General features: G+C 38.9%; 2 protein-coding genes across 3 annotated transcripts in view; one reads left to right on the top strand and one right to left on the bottom strand.

Moving 5' to 3' along the window:
* The window catches only part of arhgap36 (Rho GTPase activating protein 36), a 35209-nt gene extending 31579 nt beyond the window's left edge, over positions 1 to 3630 (top strand). For both annotated transcript variants that reach the window (XM_087789687.1, XM_087789688.1), the window contains exons 8-12: positions 692 to 840; positions 1005 to 1175; positions 1255 to 1343; positions 1503 to 1729; positions 2812 to 3630. In XM_087789687.1, coding sequence (XP_087645813.1) covers positions 692 to 840; positions 1005 to 1175; positions 1255 to 1343; positions 1503 to 1729; positions 2812 to 3131 — 956 coding nt within the window. In that variant the 3' untranslated portion in view covers positions 3132 to 3630. The remainder of the gene's footprint in view (positions 1 to 691; positions 841 to 1004; positions 1176 to 1254; positions 1344 to 1502; positions 1730 to 2811) is intronic.
* A 506-nt stretch (positions 3631 to 4136) lies between these two features.
* On the bottom strand, positions 4137 to 14028 carry usp12b (ubiquitin specific peptidase 12b). Its single transcript, XM_087789686.1, has 10 exons — positions 13880 to 14028; positions 11478 to 11558; positions 11300 to 11383; positions 10823 to 10952; positions 9961 to 10229; positions 9196 to 9272; positions 9046 to 9129; positions 8735 to 8932; positions 8011 to 8089; positions 4137 to 5741 (listed from the first exon to the last, which is right to left on the bottom strand). The coding sequence occupies exons 1-10, from the start codon at positions 13925 to 13927 to the stop codon at positions 5640 to 5642; spliced, it is 1152 nt and encodes a 383-aa protein (XP_087645812.1). The 5' UTR covers positions 13928 to 14028; the 3' UTR covers positions 4137 to 5639.
* Positions 14029 to 14555: the final 527 nt, after the last annotated feature.

Raw genomic sequence — 14555 nt, 5'->3', positions numbered from 1 at the left:
AAATGGGATGTTTGTGATGTATAGATGTCGTGAGAGTTGTTCACCCAAAATAATGTTTCATGATCATAACTGTAGTTCTTAATATTAGCCAGTAAACTTTGCAATTTTTTTTTAATTATTTTTTTTGGTAGTCAATTAAAAAATCAAATAAATAAATTAACTTATTTGACAGTTTCACCCATTCTCAATTTTGCAGCAAAATTATAGTATATACTGTATATAATGTATGTACCTGTGATTAATATTTTCATTAGAGAATACATTCTAACTAAAAACTTAATAACAAATAAGAAATGTTATTTTATGTAAGAAAGCAACTTGTCACGGAAACTAACCAGAAAAATAAAACTCAAGATTTGTAAAATGTGTTATATCTACTGATGGTCTGATGAAGCTTCATGTAGTCAGTAGGTGGCGCCATCAGTTAAAAATGCTGTGATGTTTCACAGAACATTTTTTTAAAACTAAGGAAAATAGTGCAGAGACCGCCATCCAGTGGACTCTAAAAATAACTTCACTGCTTCAGGAAGCTTCATCAGACCTTTATAAAGGTGAAGCCATCAGTGTCTAAAATAAATGTTATAAACCCAGACCTAAACCAAGACTTATTAGGAGAACACAAAGCAATATTGTGCAGAAACTATGTATTTGGTTTTGACTCTGTGTTTATGTTTGTTTGTGTGTGACTCAGTGCTGAGAGGAGCCGAGCAGCTGCAGTACCTGCAGCACCTCCTCTACCTGCTGCCGCCCTGTAACTGTGACACGCTGCTGCGCCTCCTCACGCTCCTGCACACCGTCCAGAGCTACGCCCAGGACAGTGTCGGGCCCAACGAAGAGGAGGTGGGACTCCCATCAGAATTGTCCATGTGTTTCCCAAAGCTCATAAAAATTATCAACCAAATACATATAAAAAAGACTCATAATGACATTTTCAATTATCTGATATTTATTTATCTTCTTTCCTATTTCTCTGCTGACCTTGTTTCAACTATTTAAAAACACAGATAACCGGCAACAAGATGACGGCTGCCAACCTGGCCGTCATCTTCGGGCCGAACCTGCTGCAGCGAGAGCGAGGCGGAGACTTGAGTCCTCAGGCGATGGGGATCGAGGACAGCACCGCCATCATCAGTGTCACACTGGTGCTGATCCAGAACTACAGAAGACTTTTCATGGTGCGTCAGCTCTCAGAGAATTTCCTCTCCTTCATGGAAGCATAAACAGTCTGATGTATCGGTTGTGTTTGTGACACAGGTTTCTGCTGAGCTGCAGCAGGAGGTTCTGATGAGTCTGATCCAGACCGACCCGGACATCATCGACTATCTTCTCCGAAGGAAACTAAGGTGACCAGAACCTCATCGTACATTCAGTACTTCAAGTATTTAAAAAATATATAACTGTTACTAGAACATTTGAGTATCCCTCAACAAGTCCCATAATGCACTGCTTGAACGTCCAAAGAATGGTTGCAGAAAGACTTCATTTGCTGTTTCTCGCTGCAGTGGCAGTCATCTGACACTGGAGGGCACCAACGAGTCAGGGAGAAGGCGAGACACAGGAGCGTCTCTGGACTCAGTAGGGGCCTCCAGTGGCAGTCTGTCCCCGCTGGAGGCCCCGGCTCCTCTGTTCCCTCCAGACAGCAGCGGCCGAGAGAGCAGCCTGACCACAGAGGTGTTCCTCAACGTTCTCAAACTCAACCAGAACAGGAGGCGACAGGAGGCCAGATACGGTGAGACGTGATTCTGACGCTCAGGTGTATGATTGACATGTTTGGGACGTTTTCAAGGAGCATTCATGTTTTTTTTTGTTACACAGATCTGGCAACATCTATAGTGTCATGCTTGGGTTGAAAAATCTGAACCATAGTCCAGATTTTATGATGACATATTCATGAAATGAAAATGCATCACCAGGAGTAAAAAATAGAAAGGAAAGGAAAGGAAAGCACATTCTGACGCAACCAAATACATCAACGAACAAAGGTTTTTTTTGTACTTAAAGAGCTAAAGTTCAGTCTGAGCGATCAGCCATTTTGACTTTCTAACTAACCTGGAAAAAAGTGTTTGGTGTGAAAGCAAAGTTAGGATTATTACCTCTGCCAAGGAGGTCATGAGGTCATCTGCAGTACTAGACCCAGCTCCGCCTTGTAGACATTGTCTTTTCCAGGACGCTACTGCCACCTGCTGTCCAGCTCAGATGATTGCTCCAGAAATAATTCACGTGCAAAAAACATAAAATGTAAAAAACAATATGTGGTTCATCAGAAGAATTTACAGTATTTTGCTCCAATACTTATAAATGTTGATGCTGGACTTCATTAAAAAGTGTTGCTGACCCTTTAAGGTTGTTTTAAATAAATTCTATTCAGGGATCTCAACCAGAAAAAGTTTTTGTTTAACGTCAGATGGTTAAGAAATAAAGATCAACATATCAATTGTTAGTATAGCTTTGATAATATAGTCAAGACATTAAATAACACAAAAATGACACAAATTCAGAGTAAAAATCACACAAAAATCAATAAAACATGAACAAATCTAAATAACTTTGTCAGACAATCTGAAAAATCTTGCTGAAAGACAAGAAAGTAGATAAACTTCTGAAATTGAATTTGAAAGAATACATGCATTTTAAGACAATTGTTTCTTTATTAAAGAGTAAAGGATTTCTATAACTTCTGTCACACGAACCATAAAACCAGGCTTGTTCATAAAACGTTTTTAAATAAAAAATGATTATTCTCAGAATCTGCTTTGGTTGAACATTATATTCATTGACATATATATATACTTTTTCATCCCAATTCTGCAGGTGACGCCCCCGCAGGTAAATCCATCCGCCACATGCGCCAGTTCCACTCCCACCACAACCTGCTCAGCCTGACCCACCACTCCAGCTCGTCCTCGCGACAACACAGTCAGGATCTGGACGGTCCGGAGCACAGGAGCGCCCTGACCTCGGCGCTCAGCTTCAGCTTCGGGGTCGGCAGCTGCTCCAACCTCAGCGGCTCCAGCGACGGCGGCGGCAGCAGTGTGTGGGTGAGGCAGAGTCCACAGGAGGAGGGCAAGGCCGGATCTAACTTCTGGGACTTCTTCACCGGGAAAGGGTCTGGATCCGAGACCATGGTATGATGGGGACCAGGATCAGGTTTATCGAGTGTGTGATGCTACGTGTATAAAGATCAAACCACTGAACCAGTCAAAGAGATGTGTGGGTTTTTCAAAGCCCCACAGTTGCATCATTAAACCTACAATAAAGGATTTAAAATAAACACAATTTGAAAAAATGACTTCAAGATTTGAATACATGAGGAAACTATCCTTAAAGTCCATTTTGTACATTAAACATGAACCATCGGTGATAAAGTTATGCCTTGTGACTTGTGAGGAGACTACATTTTTAAAGATGTATTTTATCATGTCGGGAATAAGAATGTGTATGAGATTATTATTGGATGGACTGACACTTGTCATGTATATATTTGAACATGTTATCTTTTAGCTGACGCGGCCAATTCACTCCTTCATTCATGCAGTTTTTTGTTCAGAATGCCTTTAGTTACCGGAAATATGTGTCTGTAAAAATGTTCTGATCTGTGTTTATCCTCTGATATTAAAGCCGTTAAAAGCCGTTATGACTGACTCCATGGAAGCAACAGAGCAGACAAATCGTGTGTGTGTGTGTGTGTGTGTGTGTGTGTGTGTGTGTGTGTAAATAAAAATGGTGGCTGAATGATCATCAACATGTCTGTTACATAATACCAAAGATGACACATCATCTACCTAAACACTGTCAAAGAGCACATTAGAAATATATATTTTTTAAACAAACACGTTCATTTTCTGTTGTCTAGAGGACCAATGTACTTTCCTAATAATTGCTGTTAATTTTTTACAACTTATTTTTCTCAATTTTACCGGTTTTACAAATTCATTTTACAGGGTATTTTTCTTGAGTATACTGCCATCTTGTGGACGTTAAGAGAAGCACATTGTTGTGCCCCGAGTAGTTATTGTAGTTAATGCAGACAAAAAACTTTGTTAAAATAGTTCCAACATTTATCAATAATCTGCCCTTTGATTCCCCTAATCCAGAAAAAAAAAAAACTTGAGGAAGAAATCAAAGAAACTTCTCAGGCACATTATCTCAAGCAAGCATTTATTTATATTCCAATAATAACATCTGTATTTATGTACACATCAACATCTCTCATTCCATACTCCGTAAATTAAAATAAAATAAATCCTCACATATCAAGAGCTGCCTACAATGGTAGACCAGTGGAATTTGTAAAATATATATATATATATATATATATTTATGTAAAAACAAGTGTAACATCAAAGAAAAAACATTAACATTCATTGTATTAATAATCAATAAAAAGAGATTTGTGCGGACACAGGTTTCCGATCAGTTTTGGTTAAAGATCAGTCGGATCAAAACTGCTTTCTTTCGTTGAAATGCTGACTGGGAAAAAGCTAAATCTCTGCACTCTGCCTGGAGAGTAAACAGACGGACTCGAGCGAGTCGTTTGTTTACACAAGTCATCGCTGAGAGTTCGCTTCAAGTCGTTCGCGCTTTTCTTCCTGTTTGAGAAACTTTCCTACATGTTGCAGCTGCGTTTGAGGTCTCGACCCTGTTTGTCTGGTGAAGATTTGAGCAACTACATGTTGAGAATAAAGAGGTTTTGATTTTATACTTTTGTAAAATGATGAATTTTAATCAATTCTAAAAGTCCTCGACTCATCTTGTCATGATCGTATCTATAAAAGGATAACATTATAATTAGATTCAACTGGTTTCTCACAGTGTATCAAGATCTGATGGAAAGACACTGTTAGAGGAAGTTGAAATGAGATTATTTTCAGTATTTATATATATTTAAAATGATTCTGGCTCCAGGTTTGGACCCATTAAACAATCAGATCATGAGGAATCATTTTGTTGAATCAACATGGGCGTGTAAATATCTGTTAAGATCAAGCAGAGAAAATGATTTTAGTTTGTTGCTCACGTGACTGAGCTTCATCCAGTTAAACTATAATTAAATCAGCATTAATCTTTTGATTAAACGTTAAATGATCCAAAAACCGTTAACTTCAGTTCAACATTCAAATATTAAAACAAAAGTATGTTGTGTGAGTCACAGTAGACTTTTAAATAAATTAAGAAACAAGAGAAAGGCTGAGAGAGTTCCTATGGTTGTGCTTTGATCCCGAGAGGTTTAATTTACTAAGGCTGATTCAAATGAATAAAATACAACTTTAGTTTAACTTTAGATCATGGTCTGGCGCCACTTGATGTCATGTGACCAGTCAAGAAACTCCCGGATCAACATTTTTTGGAGAAAAGTTTCCCATATGAGATCAAATGAAAAACGTATCTCCATGATGAGTGACTTCCACTCACTCAGCCACTGTGCAACCAGTCGTCCCTCCACGGTTCTTCTCATGGTTCAGTGCGGGTCAGAACATTTCACGGTCCAGATCCAGGAGGCTGCTCAAACACACACCTCACCGAGCCTAAGCTCCTCCCTTAAGGACGCCTGGACGCTGAAGTGGGCAGCACCAGGTTGAGCGTCAGGCCCCGCCTCTCGGTTGAGTGACAGTTCTCCTGGAGGTGGACTGCCGCGCCGGTCAGTCTCTGGACTGGTAGAACAGGATGTAGCCTGACTCAGAGTTCTTGGAAATGTCTGAGGTTAAACCGTAGAACTCCTCGATGGCTTGAGCGTCGATTTTCTGGAAGGAAAAACAAATGAATTTGTCAGAGATTGATTTTTGATTCAATCATTTTCAAGTCACAGGTAAATAAAAAAGTCCATAACAAGAACTGATTTGACCCATCTGACCTTGGATTGACATCTTCACCAACAAGGCAAGGTGATCGTAATTTTCCAGTATGAGCCAATTCTGGACCGCTACTGCCCCCTGCAGTCGATTTAGCTAATTGCAATTAAGAATCTTTTAAATCACGGGGCGTCCAATTTCTTTTTTTGGATTCAAATACTTTCAAATTTGGCCCCTGCTAAACAAAGTACTTGATCAAAAACAGTGACATATCAATCAAATAAAGGGATTTCATAAGTTGAACAACAATAATAAGAACTTCTTCACAAGAAAACTTTGTGGTTTCTCAATTTGACTCATGTGGTCTTGTCCTCAAAAGTGTGTGTGACATAAATTTTACGTTTTTTACATATCTTGGGTATTGTATTTTAAATGCTGTAGAGCTGTGGCCCCTAACATCCAGTTCGGGGAACTGGTAGTGGTCAGTTACTGGGCCGCACAGTAAGGAAAATAAATCTGTTCTATTGATTATTTCTGCATGAGAGTATTACTATTTGAAAAAAAGAACAGATTTTCTCTCTTAAAAGACATGTAGAGTGTGACTCTTGACTAGTGAAAATGAGCTTTCGAAATAAAACTTCAGTTTCAGGTTACTCATTTTATATATATATATATATATATATATATATATTTATATATATATATATATAATGCTGAAACACAAACTCACACGTTGACACCAAGTCTCTAATAGCTAGGAGAACACAATCAAATATACATAGATGCAAAAACACAAACATCTTGTTGTAACCAGTCCAGAGCTCTTGCTGAACCAGTGTTATGGTGAGATGTTTTTTTCATGCACTTTATTGTAATTTTTTTGTAGGTCGTGCTTTTGTATTTTTACTTTATTCTATCTGGACGTCGGCCCGTGAAAATAATCCGGACATTTAACCGATCTGCGGTACAGATAAGGTTGTTGAGCCCCTGGAAGAAGGTCCATGCACATGATAAGGAAAACTTGAACTTTATTTTCTCAAATTATTGCAAAAGCGATCTTTTTGCACATCAATCACCTCTACCACGTTGCCAAGTTAGTAACATAGTAAAGTTAAAGAGAAGATAAAATGATGAATTTACAGCAACTTAGCAACAATAACATATGCAGTGTGTAGTGTGTGATCTGTTTGTCCAGAGCAGCATCAGATTCTTCCAGAAGCGTCTGGTGAACCAGATGCCAGCAGGCCTCGTTCCCATCATAGTTGAACAACACACTGAGTGGAAGGATCCGTTTTTGGGGGATGACAGCGGGAAATGTTATTCTGCTGCGGGACTAACTTAAAGTAAAATAAACAGATTTAATTTTGGCTCGTGTTTCCAGAGGAGGCCAATGGAAATACTTGTGTGTATGATGAGACTTTACCAGGGGAAACAATAAAGACCGTCAAGGCCATCGCAGAGTTAACCTGTTTTCTAACGTCCTTTCATTTTAATAGCTTTGGTCCGAAGAGCGCCCAATTAGCATGAGCTAGTTTAAATAAAGACTATGATAGTTGCATGTAATCTGTAAATAGAAAAAATGTTATCAAAGTCAAAAATGTTCACGCTCTAATCAAACTAGTTGACTGTGGAAGTTTCTGACTCCAAACATATTTTCCCTGAGCTGCTGCTGAACGGTCAGCACCCTGCCAGGAGACATGTCGGGGAGAGAGACGTGATTTACTAAACCATCTAGGGCCATTATCCTGCGTCCAGCAGCCTTCAGCATGGAGGATCAAGTGTGAGCCAAAACCATGTCGCCTCAGAGCGCTGCTGTTTGACATCTGCTGCCAAGGAACCTCTTGAGATTGTTTTCCCCTTTATCGCTCCAATAACGACTGCAAGAGAGTCAGCCATCAACGGCTCACAGCCAGTTCTGCTAATCTTTTCTCCAAGATGCAGCATTAACATGGGAGCAGGAGCAGATAAAGATTTCTATTATAGCATCACGAGTTAAGACTTTACAGTATCCTAGCCCTTGTGTCATCTCTGGGTCAAGGTGACCCAGTACGATCTTCCTTGCTCCCATAAATACATATGCAGTGGTGGAGGTCGTTCACCTTGACCCAGTGGAAACACAAGGGATACCTCAAACACCGGGTCACTTTGACCCGCGAGATAAAACTGAAACACATTGGTAGATAATTGTTGAACGTTTAACATTTAAAAGAAGACTCTCTACCTCGACGATGTCGTCATCAAACAGCAGCCAGAAGCCGTGGCTCTTGACGATGGTGATGTAGTGTCCTCGGTTGGGACCGCTGCAGGGGTTGGACAACAGATTTGATTAAAAAAAAAACAGCTACAGATCTTTTTTTTTTTTTAATCCAAGATACTTTAACAAACATTCTATATGATTTAAAAGATCTACAAAACATTTCAAAATGAAAAATACCGTCATAGTTTGAAAGAGTTTTGTTACAAGAATCAACATTTTGAGTACAAACTGTCCTTAAATCAGCACTTTTGAATAACATTTCCTACAGATGCTTTCATTTTATTTAGCTTTTTAAAGTAATTTGTTTTAAATCAGAAAACTCTTCCAGTGCTTTGGAAACAAAACATTTATTTTGTGGTCTAGATACGTCATAAAAGGAAACAGATAATATACAAGAAAATATAAATAAATTCATAATAATAAATTAAGGTACTCGTACGTACAAACATTAAATAATTGAATGAATAACTAGTAAAAATGATTTAAAATTCATTTAAAATAATTAGATACCCATTTACAATAATGTGGGTTTTTAGCAATTAAATATACTAAATAACCACAATCTAATGGTCATGTTTAACTGCTCCGCTACACAGGAAGATTTCAATAATGATTCCTGACATTGTCAGACTTTGTCAGAGTTTTTTCAAAACTTTAAGTTCTCTTTGAAAACTGCCCAAACACCGACCTTCCACAGTGAACCACCACCGCCACCAGGTCGTACATACGATCCGGGTTGGTGGCGTCCCCGGACGTGTTGAAGAGCCGGAGCTCCAGAGGGAAGACGACGCGATAGGACAGTTTGGTGTAGCGATGCAGCTGGTCCATGTACTTGAAGCGCTTTAGGTGGAGGGCGAGGATCATCGGCAGCTTTTTTACCCTCATCCTGAGAGTCAAGAGGACGAAGACCGTTCATTTACTCAGAGTTAACACAAGAAGGACTGTAGTGTGTACTGTGGTGTGTACTACACAACAGCACTACACGATGATGTCACCCACCTTTTCTGAGCTTCCTGTTTACTGCGGCACTGCTCGCAATAGTACTTGTACTCACTACATAGAGTCTCTGTGTTGCTGAAGCCCCTGTTGAGATGAGATGTTTAGAAAAATGTGTGTATGTGTGAAGTATATGTTCAAAGAGGATGTTACCGGAGACAGTGTGTGATGGAGGTATTCTGCTCTACGTCAACGGATAAATCCAGGAAGTCCTCGTCCTTACTGCTCACCTGCAGTAGCAGAGAAATAGGAAGAGTTACAGAAAGTAGAATCAAATCCATAATAATCCAGATTAATTCCTTAATTCCTTATAGCTAAATCACTCTTGTGATTTTTTTTCGAAAAAAACAGTTCTGTCTATTTCTTAACAGACTTTCAAATGAAAAGCTTGGCAAACGTTTTGAAAATTGGATTTAAAAAAGGAATTTTTCCACCATTCATTGATAACTTTAAACTCTACTGTCTTTTTAAAAGATGCTTTTACATTTTTCTGTGGAAAAATTAAATTGTTATACTTTAAAGTTAATTTCCATTATGATATTTAGAGTAATGATCCTTGTACAAAACATACAGGAAATCACGATTCTGAAATAGAACAATTTCAATTTGAGTCTTAATTCTACTTCCTGTTTGCAACATCAATTCAAATGCCATTTAGATTTTGGGAGTTGAATCAGAGTTTGGGAGACATTTTGAACGATGCTAAGAGCCAAGACAATGTAATGATCAAGTGCTGCAATTTGCAAAGTTATTATTTCTGACCTTCACATGACTCTTGTTCTCAAAAATGCAATATACCACAAAGACGCTCCCTGCCTATGACAAAACAAAGCTAATTTATAAGTTTTTCTACCAGCCTGGAATTAAATAAAACAACCACTGTTTTCTAATGCATCGTCTCACGCTGCCAACACTTACAGCTTCACAGTTGAGACAGCGGGTCTCGTTGGTCAGCGTGCCTTGGAAGATCTCGTGGACCCACGTCTGTTGCGTTTCCTTCCCGGGGTCCCGGTCTCCTGCGTCGCCTCCTGCACTCACCCCGCCTCCTCCTCCACCTCCGTTCTGCACCAGCTTCCCGTTCTGCTGGCGCTCCTGACTCTTCTCCTCCTGCAGGAGGTCTGCGATGGTGTTGAGGAGGTAGTTGAGGAACTCGTGGGCGTCCTGCTGCATGTAATTGTCAAACAGCTCTGAGATGGACGGAGAGGACAGAGAAAGTAAACTGAATTAATTGAGACTTTCAGGCTGGAAGACACACGATACAAAAGTTTGAACGAAGTAATGAGAGACGAGTCAATCAAGGCTTTTCTTTCTCTGCAGAACTTGGCTGGCGTCTTTATTCCCTCAGCTGTGAAATTAACTTCCAACACTCCTCACTCATCTTTGTTTGTCTCACTCTCTAATTACCAGCCAGTTAGCAAAGCAGTGAGAGGAAGTCAATCTGCGCCCATGAAACATTCATTTAGACTCTACATTTCGAAGCACTTGTGTGTGATTTGCCTCTAGGCTGCAGTGACAGGAAGTCACAGCTCAATGATGTCCACCTGGCTGCTGCAATTTCAGATCAATATGAAGATGTCAGACTCTCACAGCTGTTGACAGGCAATGAAGAGCCGGGAATAATCAGAGATGTTGAAATGTTCAAACCCGAAATAAACCTATAAATGCAGGGATTATTTGAAGAAGTCCTTCCTAACTTCTTCTCTCTCTTTGCTGCTCCGTCGTCAGCATTCTTCTAGCATTACACAAGAGTGAACAACAGATCCAAAACAAGGGTGTTTACCATTTTCTTTTCTCAGACGCGAGATGAACTTTTTGGGAGGGATGACTCCGACTTTCTTCTTCTGTGTGGCGATGCTGTTGAACAAGTCCGCCAAGCAAGTGAGAAGCGACTCTTTTCGACGAGGCTGCACCTGAGGAACAACACAATATAAGCATTTTGAGACGTAGAATTTGATCATCAGATCCGTTCTAACAAAGTATAGTTTGGCTGTAGGGTTGACAAATGAAGAAAGAAATAGCTCAGTATCATATAGCCAGGATGGGACACTAGGTTGGAAAGCAGGAGAAGAAATGAGATACATGAGATCTACAAATGTTTTAGTGGTAAAAAAGTGTTAACTTTTACTGAATTTAAATTTGAAGTGTTGGGTCACATGTATGAAAGTGTGAGCACCATGTTTGTTATCATGCAGGGGTTGTATACCATCATTACGATCTTCAGCCGCCAAAGAAATTAAGTGTGTCCTTAGTCACTCACCTTATAAGCCAACACTTTCTCTCTGAACGGCCGGCAGAAATACAGAGCCTGCAGCACAGAGTTACAGTAGCAGGTGTTCCCAAACTGGAAAGCAGACACACAAAAATGTTGTTAACAATGTATTAGGAAGACCAGAGAAAATATCTCTCGTTATCGACCGTTATTTGTCTGGACTCACATTGACTAATCCAAAGTAGTGCTCATTAACAGGAAACTGTTCCGGTCCTATTTCCTTTTCCAAGGCTGAGGCATTGGCGCCCTGTGGAAGCAGAGAAACAATGAATGTCAGAGCGATACTGACGAACACAGAACAATGAAGGCAAAGAAGCGATTTCACTTTGCATCTGACACAATGTGTTCCTTTCTATTCCCCCCCCCCAAAAAAAGCTTTTGTTTCTACTTTGACTAGATGTTTTCTAATATGGCTATTACTGCCAATTCACAAGAATAGGATGAAGAAGTTGTGGGTTTCTTTCACTTGGACATAAAGTTTACAGCAAGTTTTGAGTGTTTATGTAGTTTTTAATATTTATTTATTTATAATTGTTTTTGTCGGCTGTGCTGTTATTGTGCTGTCTTTTCATAACAATAAAAATAGTCCTTGATTTCTGATTCACATTTAATTTAATTTTGACTCGAGGTTAAAACTTTCTCCCAATTTCTCTCAATGATATAACTAATCTCCTAATCATCGATCATTTTCTGGTAAAAAAATTAGTGACATGTCTCTCATACGTACTTTACAAGTACAACAGTTTCAATATTTTAATTAAAGTAAGAAAATAACAGATATATCTATTGAAACCAGCGAAGTAAAAAAGAAGCCTTGAGTTCATCCACTAGTCAGCAAACAAACTCTTCAAATTTGACAGGATTTAGTTTTGTTTGTGTTGGTCCAGAGCAGCTAATGCTTAACAGTATTACTGTCTGCTGCTGATGTGTGTGGGCTTGAGTCTTAAATTACCAGTGCACAGATGAGCTTATGGCTGTCAGAGCGCACACATTCATGCTGTCAAGACGGCGTCAGTCACACTCTAGAATACACACCGTTGCAGAAAAACGTTTGCCAAACCCTCTTGCAAAAAGACGTAGAGTTAATTGTGAAAATTTAGCCTTTTCTGCCTTCTTACTACTGGACTTTTGTTTACAAACAAAAAGGTCAACTTTCATTTAGGAGCAATGGCTATTTAAGGGAGCTCCGGAAGCTCATGGAAACTTTACTCAAAAACAAAAGGTCAAGACCACAAGTGAAAACAGACCACTTATCTCACACACTTTCATGAGACTGGGCTTGTTTTTTTGAGAGTCGAGCTTCATTTTTAATGGAAATCAATAGACCACTTCCAATAACGTTATAGATAACACAAGTAAATAGGGATGTTTGTACTATGGATGGATCGGAAAACAGACAATGTTTTATAAGTGCTCAATCAAAATATTATAATTTCACTAAAAAGTTAATAAATATGAACTGAAATGACACAAATGTTTAAAGTGGTACAGAGTGTGTAACAAAACCTTCAGCGTCCTCATTTAGTCATGGTTGGTGACTCCTAATATTTATTTCTCAAGACATTCCAGCAACTATTTCACCAACTAATACACTACATTTCTAGAAAATGTCAACAGAAATCACCTAGAAAGCATCCTTATAAAGATGTCAGATGTCTCTTTTTGTAGATAAATACCATAACACTCACTCTGAATAATAGAGTTTAATGGAAGTCTCAGAAAAAATGGTTTGTGACTGCACAAATTAAATGTTTCAATGAATCACATCCTCTATTCGATCTGTCAATTTATCTGGATGCGACTGTCCCCCCGATACATCTCAGGCCCTGAAATTCTTGAAAAAGCCTTCATTCAAGTTTTCACGTTAAAAGAGAAAATGGTGTAAGAGAAATATAGAAAAGGAAAGTGAAGCTTTTAATACGCGTTATTGAATCTCAATATTCTTATTCAAAATCATACCTGGACACACTAAAACAAACTCAAAATGGTTGAATGTGTATTCAATATTTATCAGTGACTGAAAACGAAACTGCCCCTTGCTTAGGTTAGTAATAAAACAGTTTTTTTGGGGGGGTCTATTCGTTAACCAGCTCCTGCACATTAACCAGAGAAACCTCCTGCAACAGGAAGTGATTCATTCGTCCATCAGGTTATATAGGTTGAGTTTTGTAGTGTCAGTAAAACGTGCTGACTCAGTCACAGATGTGTGTTCTCAGTAAAGTGCAACAATATCAGACAATAATGTTACTTATCCAGGTAAAGTTTGGATGAGAAAACTCATGTAGCAAGTTGTCACTGGTCAACTCATCTGCCCTTCTAACATAAACAAACTACAACCAAAAAAAATAACTGTTAACAATCCCTTTGAATGTTTTATCACAGACCAAATATATGTTGGAATAACGCAATCGGTGGATTTATCGATCTGCTCCATAGTAACACTTTACAACTTTCTTAAAAACAGTATTATTCTCTGTTGGTGTGATTAGCACTAAGCTAGCAGTGAGCTAGCATGCATCCTCGCCCGGCACCGGACATCCAAGACAAAGCCCGATTCTAAATTCTCACCATCGTACAAATCGAGGCGATCTTTCGGACAGTCATCAGTATTTCCATCCGTAAGCAGCCATGTTGGTCCGAACCCCGATGTGGAAAAAGTCAGAGCCGATACGGCTGCAGAGTTCCGGGGAAGCTATCCGCTGGTTGTTACTACAACTGTCAAGTACCAATACATATCAAAACCACTTCCGGTCAATATTCACCCGAGTTTCAAACGTAGCATTCGGCCTGGTATCACAACAAGTTCTAGTTACCAAATGTAATGCATCTTGCAATTGGAATTTTTTTCAATGTCATAATGTCATAATGTCATAATGTAGAGGCAAATGTAGTTTAATGCTTCAAATAAAACAGCCTTTAGGTAAAATAATCTGAATTCAGAAAATAAAAATCGTTACATATAATAAATGTACATGTGACGGTTAAGCAAGGTGTAGAAAATAGATATTTTAAACATCATATCTTAAATATTTTTATTTTACTCTGAAAGCAAACCGTCAATGTCTGGTTGTAATTTCCTGCGCTTTACACAACTTCCTGTCTCCCACCAAGGGACGGAGGGAGTGTCTGCGGCGATTTTTTTTTTTTTCATTTGGGAATTTTGTCTTACGTCGGCGGGCGGTGCTTAGTGTATATTTCGTCTGTTGATTTAATCTATCGCCATATTTTATTACACAGTTTAATC

Source organism: Callionymus lyra, chromosome 4, assembly GCF_982586985.1.
Source record: "Callionymus lyra chromosome 4, fCalLyr1.hap1.1, whole genome shotgun sequence".
NCBI lineage: Eukaryota > Metazoa > Chordata > Actinopteri > Syngnathiformes > Callionymidae > Callionymus > Callionymus lyra.
Note: the sequence above shows the minus strand (reverse complement) of the source record. Positions and strands in the feature narration are given on the sequence as shown.